This window comes from Limanda limanda, chromosome 19, assembly GCF_963576545.1.
Source record: "Limanda limanda chromosome 19, fLimLim1.1, whole genome shotgun sequence".
NCBI classification, from domain to species: domain Eukaryota; kingdom Metazoa; phylum Chordata; class Actinopteri; order Pleuronectiformes; family Pleuronectidae; genus Limanda; species Limanda limanda.
The window spans coordinates 7,598,021-7,613,623 of record NC_083654.1 but is presented as its reverse complement, the minus strand read 5'-3'; the positions used below and the strand labels follow the sequence as shown (position 1 = coordinate 7,613,623).

At 41.9% G+C, this 15,603-nt stretch overlaps 1 protein-coding gene across 1 annotated transcript; it reads left to right on the top strand.

Annotated features, from left to right (window-relative positions):
• Positions 1 to 13,596: 13,596 nt before the first annotated feature.
• On the top strand, positions 13,597 to 14,513 carry gjb9b (gap junction protein beta 9b). Its single transcript, XM_061093324.1, has 2 exons — positions 13,597 to 13,986; positions 14,082 to 14,513. Exons 1-2 carry the CDS (start codon positions 13,597 to 13,599, stop codon positions 14,511 to 14,513), a joined length of 822 nt encoding a protein of 273 aa, XP_060949307.1.
• Positions 14,514 to 15,603: the final 1,090 nt, after the last annotated feature.

Genomic DNA, 15,603 nt, shown 5'->3' with positions numbered 1-15,603 from the left:
ATCAAACTGGAATGTTACTGAGCGGAGCACAGACCCCCACCAGGGCCAAACAACCCTACACATTATTGTCAAGTTCTTAAAGTATAAAAAAAATATATCAGGATTTCCCTCCATCATCCGCATCAGAACGAAAATTAATGGGTTCATTACAGGGCCAGGCCCCTCCATCATTTTTAATTGAAATTGGCTTAGTAGATTACTTCTTCCTTGGCTCATATCCCGACCTTTTTTGCGCAACCCTGCTGACAGACAAAAAAAATAGCAATAAAAACAAACTCGGACATAATAAACAAAGCAAGAAGAGGCCAATAAAGGTTTCTTTTGAGTTGCATTTTGGGAAATGTAAGACGATTCTACTGCTTTATTTTTTTACTTAAATCTAACTCTTGGAGTTTTTCCAGTACACCTTTAATCAAATCTGCAATAAACAGTGATAACATATTTTTCTGTTCTTATATTGGAAGAAAGACAAAGTGCATTTTACAGCTAAAAGCAACTTCTCTATAGCTGTTGTGAGCTAAATATTGATAAAAGCAGACAGACAAGAAAGACATAGGGGACAAACTGAATCTCCACCACAAGCTTGAGCTTCTGTTAAAGGAAGGTCCTCTAAAGCAAAATATTGTACCTGGCACTTTCAGGAAATAAACATGACAAATGAGACGAAGAACACAAGACAAATGTTGTGCATGGTTTGTCACCTGTAATAAGATGTGTGGCCCGGATGGGAAAAAAAATGGATTGACCCGAGAACGATCGACAAAAAAATGCAGAATTGCAGAAGAGAAGCGAGATGTCAGTGCAAAGGGAGGGGAACAGAGCACCACTTCAGTGTCAGCCACTGATGACAAAATAGCACCAATTATTGGTGAGATGTCTCAGAGAGGCATCATGCCTGATGCTGATGACATGAGAGAGCAGCTCCATCAGACCCAGAGGAGGCAGAGAGGCCCGAGAGCTCATCAGTCATAGAAATCAGTGAAAGTGAAAAATTAGAGTTGGAATTAAGAGGAATTGCAGGAGGTTAATTTTAAATTAAAAAGAGCAATTTTCCACCCTGAAAGATAAAACTTCTTTGTTGAATAAAGGTGGAGGATTTTGACTCTTCCTCCGAGAGAAATGGTTTTTAATTGAGAATCACTTGGGAAGCTTATCTCAAGTTGTACCACATTTCAGAGCAGAGACAATACCTGAAGAAACCTCAGCGTCAAAAGACGGATCAATCAATATTCATCACCGGACACAAGTTTTGGAGTTTGTTTAATAAATCAGAGCTCATGCAGAGACATGGACGCATGTATAGCTGATAAACTAAACTGTTGGTACATGACAATTTCCATAGCATCAGACGAGGCTTAGTTTGATTTTCTAGTGGATATTCCTGAAGAGCAGCTGAACAGATCTCGAGGAGCCCACTCAGAAACAATTAAAACAATGATATTTTACAGGATTTATGACTTATGCGTTAAATAACTCCACATGTGATCAGGGACTCACAAGAAGGTGTGAAAATGAAAAAAGTTAAATGTTATCCTCAGTTTCTGTTAACAGCTGTTTGGGTTTTATTGGGAAAAAATCATAAAGTTCTGTGGCTCGATGATTTCCGACTGGGTTGAAAGCTCCGGTCCTTTGTTTATTTGTTTACTTTCCCTCCATGCCTCTCTGTTACACCCATAGCATCTTTCTGATAACCATTTAAAGCTAAACAGAATCACAGATAAAATCTCATCACAGACAAAAAGCTGAGACAGAATCTGACAAAATACACAACTGTACTGTATGTGTTCATTAGCAGCAAAGTTTTAGAAGTCATTGCAAGGTTTCCGCTATTTATTGCCAGATTTATTCGGACGTCTGTGTGAGCAACGTTCACTCAAATTAAAGCTTGAAGATTTCTCACGATGTCGTATCACATCGAGGGTAATGAGAGCACTGTATGGAGCCAAAACGTTCAGGAGTTATATAGAATATAAAGTGCCAACAAAGAATCTGGCTCCATATGAGCCTCCGACTTTAGTTTTTTAACATCCGTGCTGGATTAATAGATATGTCAAGCTGTCTCTTCTCGGCGACATCCATCTTATTCAAAGCAGTAAAAAGGTCAATATCATGACTCAAGTCGCTGACATGTTTAATAGTCCCCCGAACGGGCTGCAGTGAGTCATGAACAATGTTCTCCCTCTGAAACACGTCGTGACTGTGGATCATGGATGTGCTTTTAACTTCAGAACATGTGTTGGGTTGATTAGAAAAGCCAGCAGCGCGACTTCTTTCTCTGTGAATCTCTCTGACTTCGCGGCGACTCCTCTTGACCCTCAGCGATCAGATTCAATTTCACACCACGGCCGACTCTCTCTCGTTCCCACACGCCATTAGCGGTACAGCCTTTGTGGAGCGCTATAATCACCTAACTCCGCCGAGCACGCCGTCACAATCGCCATGGTAATTAGAAGGCCTGGCTCTGACTGACAGAACCTGATTAACAGCAGTGTGTGTGTGTGTGTGTGAGCATGTCATTTCTGCTGCTGAGAACTGCAGGCAGGGTGATGAACGGCTGCTTTTCTCTTCCCCGCTCTGATCTTTAAAGATGCAGCAGAACAAAACTCCAGTTATTTAGCACCTCCGCTTCTTTGCTGTGTCATCACGATCAAGTCCTTTGTCAAGCGTTATCCATTTTCCTTGACGCTGAGACATAACAAGAGGTTATTTTAAAATTTGAAGAGCTTACAGACAGCAGCAGCATCAGCAGAATCTGCGAGCTGTCTTCACTGTGGCTGTTAGAAAATAGCACAGGATATTTGGGTCGTTTAACGAGAGTCTACTGAGGTACATACAGTCTTGGCTCCAGCCTCATTAGAAATCTTTCCAAAAATAATAATACACATGAATTAATAATAAATCTTCAGAGATTAAAGTCACAATAGAATGATTATTTGAATGAGCCACAAAAGCCCCACAAAAATTCACATAACACCTTCTAAAAGGATAATTTTGTTTTTACAATTGTTTTTAGCTTTAGCGGAGGATTCGAAAACAGGAACTGACAGATGATGCTATATAAAGGTCAGTGCTGTAGTTAGAAAACTAATTAATTGTCATTTGAAAGGAAGGGAACTAAGCTCGCTGCTAGTTTAACTGCACAACTTGGTAAGTAATGCTTCCTTTGGATTATCCGTGTCATGTTCTACACTGGTAGCCGAGGTTCATACTGGTAGTTTTCTGCGCATAGAAGGTCATGTGATAGAAGCCTGGCGAATCAGCAAAGGCTAGTCATGACACAATCAGCAAGTGATTGTGTCTTTTTTTGAGTGTCCAAGTCATAATTTCCAATCTACTCCAAACTTTCCGTCCAACCCTAAACCCGGCGCAGCGTTGACGGCAGGTGCTTCCAAAGTGGTAGAATTGATGCTTTCCCAAACTAAATCTTGGAAGTATGGATGTAGCCTCAGTTGCTATTTAGTGAGTTGTTACCAATTTTTCTCTTCCAACTAGGATTTGTTAAGTCCTGCTCCTCCATTTTAGAGATTGGAAATCATTGGCCAATTCCGAAAGAGGCTTTTGAATGGATTACAAACATTCATGTTCCCCAGAGGCTGGACCCTAATGGTTTTGGCGATGCCATCGGGTTTGACACTTTTGTTTGTTTTGTGAAACCTACTAATCTAACAAGGTGGTGGCTGAAACTGATAAGTGGATGTTTGCAGAATGACGATGAATATGTTGTCTCACAGACTTGAAGAAGAAACCCCTAAAGAGTGGCCAGCAATCTGCAGAGGATCTACCCATAATCCCACTTTTTGTGCATGCAGTCCCATTACTTGGCATCATCCCACGTTGCATTGTTATGCAGGCGCAGACTGAAGGCAAGATAATTGAAGATCATTTCAGAATATCATCATGCATTATTTATAATAGGAGGTAACAAAACAATAGATGTTCAAATAAGGAGGTGTAATTCATTTTTCACTGACCTGAAACATAAATTGGAGAGACAATTCAAGTTTGCTGAACATACATTAATAAGGTCAACAATTATTTTGCGAACATCCAATTAATAATCCTCCAATTATTGATAGACAATAGACATCACAGACTGCTTAGTCACAAAAAAACAAATTTTCTGCTCCAGCAAACAACTAAACAACGTAGCATAGTTTTACATGCAGCTCACTGCTCCTCCAAACACCACAATCACTGCCAGGCCCACATACAAAAAAGAACAGTTGCTCTCTGGAATAGCAAATCCTGAACCTGCTCAAAGAAGCAGAAGCTCTTCGACCACAGCACAGAACTTTCCTCCAAATGCATCACACATATCGTGGCAAAAGTGTTATTGTACTCGCAGCAGGAGATCGTTTTGCGATGAGAGATGACACCAATCCACATCAACTGTGTCCGCACAGGCCCAAGAAATTAAGAGGAGGAGACTTCATAGGGAATCAGTTCTCACCTCAATCCATTTCCACAAACACAAATCTGTATATGTGAGACTTCAAAGGGGAACAGAGGAGCAGAGACACAGAGTAAAAGAAAATCAAGTTTTAATAAATTATTTCGAAAATAAACTAACTTATAAACTAACGAAACTATGTATGGAGGAAGACTGGAAATAAGCAGTTAAGGATGGAGAAGGAGAACTGAAGGGAAAAGGTGAAAGGTCGGACAATACAAAAAGCACCACTAGGTAAGAAAACAACAATTTGTACAATTTAGATGAAACACACTTGGGAAAACTTCCCTAGGACTATTTTAGAGGGGGGGGGGGGGGGGACCAGGACTCAGCCACTGTGAATATCAAGGATCAAAACTAAATCTGCCTCCATTCGCTGAGGATAGTTTGTTATAATTTTTGAAATGTGTTACAGAGAAGTAAATAATTGACCTAAAACTTTGACTTTGTTTGCAAACTCTCTTTTTATGGATTTAACAAATGTCTGCAGGCCACATTCATGATGCAATGCTAAAAAGTTTAAGCAACTTGTCCCAAGGAAACTACTTCAATGGTAAAAAGCAGCATTGGTTGTGTCTGAGCTCAACTTCTTAAATTGCACTTGGACAGTTTGGATGCTGCAGAAAAACTTTGGACCGTCAACAGCGGTTGGATTTAAGCTTTATTTTTTCGTAGTTTCAAACTTTTTGCTTAAACTTTACTTTGAGAAAAAAGCTGCTGTTGTAACTTTAGAGACTGGTATGGTTGCATTTAGACTCCTGGAGGAACAATACTCCATAAAATACACCGGAATGCATGTACACAGTATGTTTGCAGTGTGGTACTGTGCTGATTTAACATTTATAGAGGCATTGGTGAAGTGTGGTTATGCAGTGGAGCAAATAACATGTTCGCTTTAACCAGAAACACAATCAAACTCATCCCGGTGGTAGGCCAGGTAAATACAGTCAGGTGGAACACATTGCGTATAACTAAAGGTTATGTGATTGGCTGTAATCAGTAGCGCACAGTCAGTATTGTGGTATTTCCACAAAATGCCCAAAGTCCACCCATCAGTTTGATGAACCTTTCTTTTTACAGACCGAGAGAGACGCGAAAGAAGACCTCGTTTTCTTTCTTTGATTCACCATAAATTGTTTCCCCGTGCAGATACTAAACCAATCACTTGGTTTTATTTCACACATCACTAATGGAGCTTTGCCACTCATTTAGTAGCCTCAGCGTTATGGAGATATGTGTGCACATGCTCAGCCAATCAGGCTCCCGGCATAAATCAGCACAGAGGCAGTTTTGTGTTCTCCAATCTCAGGCGACAGTTTGACAAACCCTTCCTTCCTGTCTGCAGACCAGCATCCTGTGGAGTCTGTGTAATGGACAGAGAAAGACACGGGGGGAGAGAGAGAGAGAGAGAGCGAAAGGAGGCGGTGACCTCCTCCAGGGGACATCCTGACATCATTCACGGTGGCGGCGGAGACATGATGCTGTCACAACACGCAGCGAGGGAGGAGGTGCTGGCTCGGTGTCACCAGCTCTGACACGCCATGGGGAGTGACCCGCGCCGGAGCAATGGCTGTGACAGTAGCAGGATGGGTGGTGGGGGGGCGGGCTGGGGATGGAAATGGGGAGAAGGTGGAGCGGCGAATGGTGGGAGGGCGGTTTGTTGAGGAGTATCAGAGAGACAGGACACAGGACTGTGGCCAGGATGACTGTGTCAGCAGTGTTTGGATGTTCGCTGTCAAAGTCAGCTCTGACTTGACATGTGAAACGCTGTGCAACAGTTTACATCAAATAGTAACACCATATTTTCTACAAATGCTTTTGTGCCGTTTGTTTTGAGAGAAAGGAGCTTGAGAGGTTTTGTGGGATTACGATTTTCACATTTTCTTATAGGCTCATTCTCTTTGATTCCCCACTTGTTTTTTTATTGCACACAATAATGGGCCTTTATAACTCACTTAGTATCTTCAGCATCATGAGGATATTTGTAAGCTCAGCCAATCAGTCTGGGCCAAGTTAATCTTTTGGGATGTCTGCCCTGTAGAAAGATAGTAGTAACAAGACTCTAGAATTGCCGGCAGGTTACTGGAGAAACTATCCGGGGTGCCGAGATGTAATCCACCATTTGAAGAGATCCGGTTAGATTGTGCTTTCCAGAGTCAGAGTGGGGGGGGGAGTGGTGTCGATCTGTCCTCCTGCTTGGTTTGTTTCTTGTTTCTGCGACGTCTACACTTTCGCAAGGGTTTTTTTTTGCAGAAAGGTTGCTTCACCTGAAATGGTTTCTGCTGCTCAGGAAGAAAACATCCGGTGATATATCCCTCTTCACCATCCAGCTTCCGTAAGAACCCCCCCGTGAACCCTCATTATTCTGCAGGCCTCTCTTGAATGGTCTGCACCGAGTTTGCCCCTGTGACTCACAAGAGTGTTCGGCTTCCTGTACCTTTCAGCTTTCTTCAGATACCTGCTTGTAAAAAGGTGTCTGAATCCCACTCTCCTTTCAGGGTTGAGAAAAACCACTTAGTCTCCAAAACTTTTAGAATTCATTTAAGAAAATTGTTCCTTTCTGTATTCAGACAGGTGAGTCAGAGAATGAGCAGTGTAACCATTCAGGAAATTTAAAGTCTTGGCAATGTGAAGGAGCTGATTTCCTTATTTCAGGTTCATCTCAGGTCAAGAATGAATCAGCTCTCTTTTTCCTCCGCCACCACATTATAAGGAGTTTAAGCAGTGGTGGTGTTGAACTCTGCTGCAAAGACTGGAAATACTTCTGTATTCTGTTGTTCGTCAGCTTGACCTCGCTGTGTAGAGCTCTCAGCTCTACCGTGGCAAACACAGAGGTTTTATGTTTGCCGCTAATCTGAAGGAATGCGCAGTTTAAACTTCGTTTTTTGTGTGAAATATGCTTTAAGCTAGACAGAGGTACATGATATCACTAGTTTCACAGTTTATCACCAAACATAAATAGTTTTGCTTGCAAGAACTTAATCTGGAATTTCAGTATACTTATTTTTTAAGTAGGGATATTAGCTTGCATTGTTAAGCATGTCAACATAACTCCTTAACTACACCACTACAGTAGAAGCTTAGATCAATTTCAGGTTGGCATAGCCGACCTTTAAGACATTCATGTGATAAGTCAGATCCACACACACGGAAGTTCCAATGACCTAAGGACTCCATATGCAGAACTCAAGGCACTGCAGCGTTTGAGTTTAACACAACAATAATCTAAAAGCAAGTAAGACCCATATGTTTCCAGAGAGTATCCAGGGAGGAGAGTGGCTGAGCATGACTTTTAATGGAGGAGTGCAGACGACTCCGAGCAGACGTAGTTAGAGTACAGACGGGCAGGTCATCCAAAAGCAAACGAGATATGAAGTAAGGTTAGTCAAAGCGTGAATACTACAAGACAAAATGACCTTCTGGCAGAGAAGTGGTTATCGAGCAGTCCTGAAATGCGTGAGAAAGTTGTTGAGAATATCGCACGATGTGGAACAGGTGTGTGGTAGAACTGGCGTAATTAGCATGAAGCAGAGGTCATGCTCAGCCATCACATACAAACTATTGCTTTACAAGGCAAATTCAAGCCATGCTAAACCCAGGAAGTAACCACAAAACCAGCAGAGTATTTGCATTCTCATGCTTCTCTGAAGTTCCCATTTCCTGAGTTGTGAGAAGCCGTTGATGAGACGTCGGTGTGTTCATGTGCTCTGAAGTCGAAATGAGAAAAAAAACTTGGACGCTGTTTAGAACTGATTGTAAAGTTATGCAAATTGGTCGATAAGGGTTGACGTCAGGAACTTGGGAACTCGTTAACCACAATTTTCATATTATTTTCTAAGTCGTGGTAGCGCTCACGTGAATTTTCCCCAACAGGGAAGTAATTTTTCTCACTATGGCAACAGCACGTGATTGCACCGGGTGTCCATATACCAAACGGGTTATCTGTCATCTGTTGATCATCTGGTGGTAAGTGAAAAGTCCAAAGTTAGTCTTTATGGCTATACTGGAAGAACCTCTATTGGAGAGAAAATATAACTAATAACATTCAAGTCCAACCATCATCTTCTGCTAATATGGCTGCACCAGTCCATTTTACCTTTGTCAGAGCGACCAACCAACTTTTTCTTGGTGCTAAAAATCTGCACAATGATGATGAAAAATGAGTGCAGACATACAACACATTGCAAAAACAGTAGTGAAAACCAGTTAGCAGTAACTCATTTATTTCATGTGGCACAGTTGTGCTAAAAAACTAACAATGTTATGTTCGCTCCGAGCTACTTAACACTTGGTGGGTATGGATGGGCTCACTCTGATAGGCTGAGCATGTTCAGCAGTGGGCCGAAGTGGAAGGGAGTATTAAGAAAAATCTACAAGTGGTCATGCAGCTATAGCTTTGATATGCAAATACAATTTCTTTAATCCCACCAAAATGCTGCTGCTGCTTTAAATAATAAATGTGTCGGTCGATGCAATTAAATAACGCAGAAAAGCTTTGTTTCCACGCAATTGAAACCAGTGATGACGCCCAATCCTGTGCTTTGTCTTGGATGCTGCTTTTTCCTTCTTTCACAGCTGCTTTTTTAACAGGCGAGATGAGATCCACCGTTTTTCTGTCTACTAAACATTTCTCCTCTCGCCCTCTCTGCTCCACAGAAATAAACTGCAGCAACATGATGGAGCATTAGCATTCCCTAGAGGCCAATGGAGGCCATGACATATCCTTTATAGAAAGGCATTCAGCTGTCTGCCTGTGTGATCTCCCCCCCCCCCCCCCCCCCCCCCCCACTCTGCATGTCTGCTTTGTCTCATTGCAACACAGTATAATATTGAACGATATTGAGCCAGGTGCAGTCTTTGTGAGAGACTCGCTGGTGTCATGTAAAAGCTGGAACCTAATGAGGAAACCTGCTTTGTGGCTTGTTGGGAAGTCAGGTTCGACTTTGTGACACCTTCACTGAAATCACTGTGTTGGTCATTTTATCTGCTTCACATAACAACAGGTAACAACAATGTAAAAACCTAGAAAACCTAAAAAACAATCATGACACTTTTAATCCATCTTCCCCATCAAGTACATTCATGTATGTGTTCTTAATGTACACATGTATATATCGTTATTGGCCCATTCGCTCCCAGTTAATGCATCTTTTTTTAATTCATGGTATATATTCAAGAAAGAGTCTCTGTCAGTTGGAAACTAAAGAAATGAAATCCAACAAACAAACAATGAAAAACAAACCAGGAGGTCTGGGGCTTTTTTCTGAGAAATCCCTCCCTCCTGTGGTATGTAATTGTTTGTCATGTTCCATTATACTATTTCTTGAACGGATCAGTTGTCATGTGAATTTTGGTTTTGATTTCGTTGTGAGTGTGTGGGTGTTTGGCTCAGGAAGGAGATGACTGATAGATTTTGGAATTTAATTTTGTGCTACTGGGGAAACGTTTGATGTTTCTCCAATAGGGAAATTCCGAATTTTGTTTCACTTTTGATTCAAAACTATTCAGATTCTTATCACACTTTCATTTTGAATAGGCTAAGAAGGGTCACCCTAAATCAAAATTTGAATTTTGTGAATGTAAAGTCATCCTGGTGCTTAGGGCCAGTAAAAGCAAGCTGATGAAGTAGATACTAGGTGGGATCAAAATGTTAAAAGCCTGAAACCAGCATGTTCATGTGCTCACACTCACAAACTAGACTTTGCTGATTGGCATCAGTTTCAAATCAAAAAACAACACCATGCAAATCTGTTATCTCTTATATTACAGATCCTATCTCTCTGATGCTTACCTTTTCCCCGAAAGGCCTCTAGTCTAACTATCATTATTACATGAATTTCCATCGCCGTGTCCAGTTTCTCTTAAAAGCTGTTTCTTCTCTTTCACGTTATGCAGGATCTCTGCAACATGTCACATGTCTGCCTTTGAAACACCCTGCAGCATGTTTGCCAAGGCTAAACAAATTGGAATTACCCGTGTGTGAGAGCATGTGTGTGTCTGTAAGTGAAGCTCCACCCTCCCCTCCGGTCGGTCCACGCCTCAGCCTTAACATGCTCAGGTAACACTCGCAAGTCACTTCGCTCCCCTCTGACACAGGTAAGGTGATTCATCTTTGTGTATAATTGTGCATGCTTTTAGGCGTTATTAGATGATATAAATAAAATTTGAGGAAGTGAATTTCAGCTTGATTTCACATGAGAAGAATCCAAAATGTAGTGTGAGAAAAATGACACATCAAAGGAAAGTGATTTGTTAAAACAGATAACTTGGAGGGATGCGAACAAAACCTCCTGTCTGCGCTGGTTGAAGTGTGCAACCTTGAGAAAGGGGGGGAAAGAAAAAATGCCAGGTGAGCGAGAGACAGAGGAAGAAAGAAAAGCAGTGCTGGGAAAAGGTAGAAAGAAAAAGAGACCACACTCAAGAGAAATCCATCCCCACGTTGTTAGCGAGGAGCATTGACTGATACAGACGCTGCTGCGGTGGTCAATAGGGAAGCGTTTGCAACTCGCTAAACCTGTTGAGTGAGTCGGTGTCAAGCATCACTCTGTCAGATGAGCTGGCTCTATATGGGTGCAAATAAAGCTGTGGACATATTGATGATATTCACCCAAGATCAAACAATTCATTCAAGGACGCCTCACACCTCACCTGTTTGCATGATCTTGAGAAACTTAAGGATTGTTGACTTGTCCCACAACTCTGTAAGACTCCTGCTGCAGGAGGATCCACTGTAGAGCTGTATTTGCATGGCATCGAGTATGTAAATTGCCATCAGAGACCTTACATAACCTGAAGTTTCTCTGTTGAGAAATCGCTTCACGACTCTGCCGTCACAACAAGAGGAAAGAAAAAACACTCCGCTAAAGAGGAGACGAGCGCAGCTGCTGTTGCTGAAGACGGCAACATGGCAATTTAGTGTCACCTCAGAGATTGTGTACGTGTAGGCGCAATCAGATGCTTGCATGTTTTAGCAAAAGCAAAAATAAACATGCCATATGCATTATGTAAGACTATGTGTGTTTGTGTCTTGACATGCAATTTGCAAATGTTTCTTTGGTAGGCTACCATTTTTCTTAAAGAAATGACAAACCGGAGGATTGAAGCTGAGAATGGAAGCAACAGCCTTGTCTAACGGTAAAACTGCGGAACGTGGCAGCCTCAGAGGCTCAGGCTGACTCACATTTAAAGATTAATATCACCGGCTGTATTATCCACTTAGGAGGCGAGATAAAGTGGAGGTAACATTGGCCGTGATTAAAAGTCTGTCATTGGCTTTCGGTTGCCTCCGTCGTGAGGGCATTTATTGAGCCAACTCTTCTTATGCTGTGTAATTTAATAGTCAGGGATGCTGGATGAGAGAGAAAATAGCAGCTGATTTGACAGCGTGTCTACAGTGATGCCGAAACGCTCAAGGAAAGTGTATCTGAATTCAAATGCTCGGGATTAGAGACGAGGCAGAATAGAAACGGAACAGTGGACAGCGAGGCTGTTATACAACTAGATCCCTGTCAGGCCGTGAGCATTCATCAGAATGAGATGTAAATGCAGAAGAGAAGGAGGTTTCAGCCCCCCCTTTGTTGTTGAAAAGGAATTCTTTGAGAAATGTTATCACTTGTAGTATTACAAGGAACTTTGGAGGCCCAAGGGGAAAAGGACCCAGAAGACCCGATTACTGCAAACCGGCCGCTCCTCCAAAGAAACACAAGACACATGATAGACAATGTAGTCTTCAACCAAAACTCTAAGATTACAAAGCTTTTGGCGGAAAAGACAGTAGCTTGGGATGAACAGTAGATACGTACGAAAGCATATGGATATGGATAGAGTTGACTAAACAGAATAGTATCAACAAAAAATATTAGGGGGGGGGGGTTATCAATAGTTTAAGTGAGATGACCGTAAGATATGAGGAAGAAATATTAACAATTGCAGAACTTGGACCATCGGTGTGTACAACATATCCAACAACACAGCTGTGTTGTTGGATATGTTGCTTAACAACCGAAAACATAAATGATGCATGGAAGTACGTAGGCTGTGAAGGTTGTGTTGAATCTCTTTTGTATGTAAAAGCAGCATAAATGAGCCTTTTTGGGGTTTCTGACCATGGTGTCATTTTGGGTGGATTCTGCAGTTTAAGGGGGTTTGAACAAAAGTGTCAATGCTGTGGACCAGCTGTTCTCTGGGGGCCAAAGGCGATCGCTTGCTTTGCTTACGCTGTTGCCACGCCCCTGCCCTTATGCAGCATGGCAGATCCTACATTACAGCTCTTACTTAAAACCATTAAATCCACATGATGACATTTTGACCTAACATCCTCTTCCCAATTGCAATGTCCTCCCTTAACAGTGCTCTGTGGGCTGTGGAAGGGCGTGTGGGATTACACAGAGGAACAATGTGGTCGCCTGATCATCGGCCACGCCGCTCAAATGGCTGACTGATAGAGTTGACAGTATTTGTTTGTCCATTTAGCAAAGGGAGGCTCCGAAGATGACTCACTTACCAATGTGTAATCAGTCCATTTTGAAAAAGGTGGCTCCGTGTAAACAGAAACCGGCGTTGTCTGGGAATGAGTTTGTGAGAACGGTGTCCTGTTTCCTCGCTAGTGATAACATATTAACATTGCTTTTGTTTGTGATATTTATTCGGCTTCTTAGGGAGGAGCATTTACACAATAGAGACCAGGATGCAATGCATGCAATATGACTTATGGTAGCATTGATTTAAATTTAAAAAATTCTAAACAACAGAAACACATTGAGCTATAAATGTATTTGTAACAAAAAGCTCACTTTATAACCAGCTGGTGTGGAACTTATAAATATGGGATGCATTAACCAAGCAGTGTGGGTGTGAGAAATTAGCACATGGAAAATGTAGGATCCAGGATTTTTTCCGTCTTCACCCATTTAAGAAACTTGATTACGGCCCTTCTGCACGCTGGTAAAATTCTTGCTTTATAAAGTACAATAAAATGTATGAAAGGAACATGGTAAAAATGTGTTTATCTATCTAAAGAGAGTTTGATGTTATCCTTGTTCCAATCTACTTTGTCACTCTCACATTATTCAAGATCATCTCATCAAGGACCTCATCCCACCATTTCTACCTGAAGAGCTGGCTCCAGCCCGACAGCAGCAGCAGCCATGAACTGGTCTGCTCTGGAGGCCCTCCTCAGCGGAGTCAACAAATACTCCACCGTGTTCGGCCGCATCTGGCTCTCCATGGTCTTCGTTTTCAGGGTGTTGGTGTTTGTGGTGGCGGCGCAGCGTGTGTGGGGTGATGATAGTAAGGACTTTGTATGTAACACGGCCCAGCCGGGCTGCGCCAACGTGTGCTACGACTCCATCTTCCCCATCTCCCACATCCGCCTGTGGGCCCTGCAGCTTATTTTTGTCACCTGCCCATCGCTGATGGTGGTCGGCCACGTGAAGTATCGGGAGAAGAAGGACACGCAGTTCACCAACTCACACAAGGGCACCCATCTCTATGCCAACCCTGGGAAGAAACGTGGAGGGCTGTGGTGGACCTACCTGGTAAGAACAAAGTGAACGTTGTTGTCTTTGGTCTTAACTTGGATAATGTTTGATGATGTGACTCCCATGTTTACCTTGATTCATCTTCCTCATAGGTGAGTCTGATTTTCAAAGCAGGCTTTGACGCCGGCTTCCTCTACATCCTGCACTACGTCTACAAAGGTTTCGACATGCCCCGCCTGTCCAAGTGCTCCCTGGAGCCGTGTCCCAACACGGTGGACTGCTACATATCCCGCCCCACCGAGAAGAAGATCTTCACCATCTTCATGGTGGTCTCCTCTGCCATCTGCATCTTAATGTGCATCTGCGAGATGATTTACCTCATCTGCAAACGCTTTCAGAAGCTCCTCAAGAGGAAGGCGGAGTCTGACAGGAGGATGTTTGCCCAGAATCATGAGATGGCGCCGCTGGCTGCGCCCAGGTCAGTGTTCAGGTCCAGATCATCAATCAGAGTTGATCCTACGGTATCCATCCAGAATCTTAGTAACGTCAAGGCTGAGGAGTCAATTGAGACAAAAGTGACTTAGGGCTGCTAACGTGACAGCAACAAGGTTGAAGAACTGAATAAAGTTATCAAAAAGCTAGAATACTTAGAGAACTGAAGCTCAACGCCAAAGAGATTCTCCCCCAATTCAGGGAATTTCTGAGGCAGCGTTTTGTAAATATGATCATGTTGAATGACTTTGTGCAAGAGCACAGACCTGGTGCCTACAAATGAAGTCCTCAAAAACAAAGGATCACAAAGGAAGTTAGATGGTTTGAGAGAATTCCTTTCAGGGTTTTTTATTGGTTTGTGTGTCTGTGATTGAGTGTGCGGATGTGTGTGTACGTCTTTTTGTGTATTACTATTGGCCAGTGGCAAACTTAAAATAAAATGTAATTTCAAATGTGGTGCAGTTACACACTGCCCCCGATTGAATATAACAACATAAAGCACACAAAGCTCTGCTGTAGGGGTAACATAGTAATCTGAAGAGATAACTTGATAGGTTTTTGTTCTTAGATATGTACTATGAAGAAATTGGTCTTTATTAGGCTCTTCACGACTTCAAAAAGTGAAGTAAGATTCAAGATAATATATTTCTTTTTACATTTTGTATTTATTGTTGTTATCTATAAAGTTATTAAAAAAGTACCCGAGTGTATGTGTTCCTTTTGATTTATTTGAAAAATATACATGAATCAATTACTTGCTGTATGTGTGTGACTTCACTGATATAGGCCTGCCTACACTGTTCACATATTTGTACAGTATGTATTTATCTATACATACATTTGCAGTATCATCCATTCTGTGAAAATTACATCATGAGAAAAGAAAAGAGCCATTAAAAAGAAAAGGCTGGTATATAGAAAAAAAATTACATTAATGGTTACATATTTGGACAATACATACATATACAACACCAGTAAATTATTTATTGGGATTATTTTAGGATTATCCTAATATTCATCGATCCGAATGGGATTAAAATAAATCCCTAAAATATTCATTATCAAGTCAAAACTCAAGCAGACACCTGGCAAACCCTGTAATTACTATAGGATCAAACAGTGAGTTGACTAGTCGGTGTCACTAAAAAAACATGTTATCACTCACAACAGAGATTAGAACAA

What these genes read in the sequence shown, in the direction of transcription:
- gjb9b (XM_061093324.1), top strand. Translation starts at nt 13,597, where the DNA reads ATGAACTGGTCTGCTCTGGAGGCCCTCCTCAGCGGAGTCAACAAATAC. An exon ending in GGCTGTGGTGGACCTACCTG is followed by an intron (nt 13,987 to 14,081) that starts GTAAGAACAAAG and finishes TCTTCCTCATAG; the next exon opens with GTGAGTCTGATTTTCAAAGC.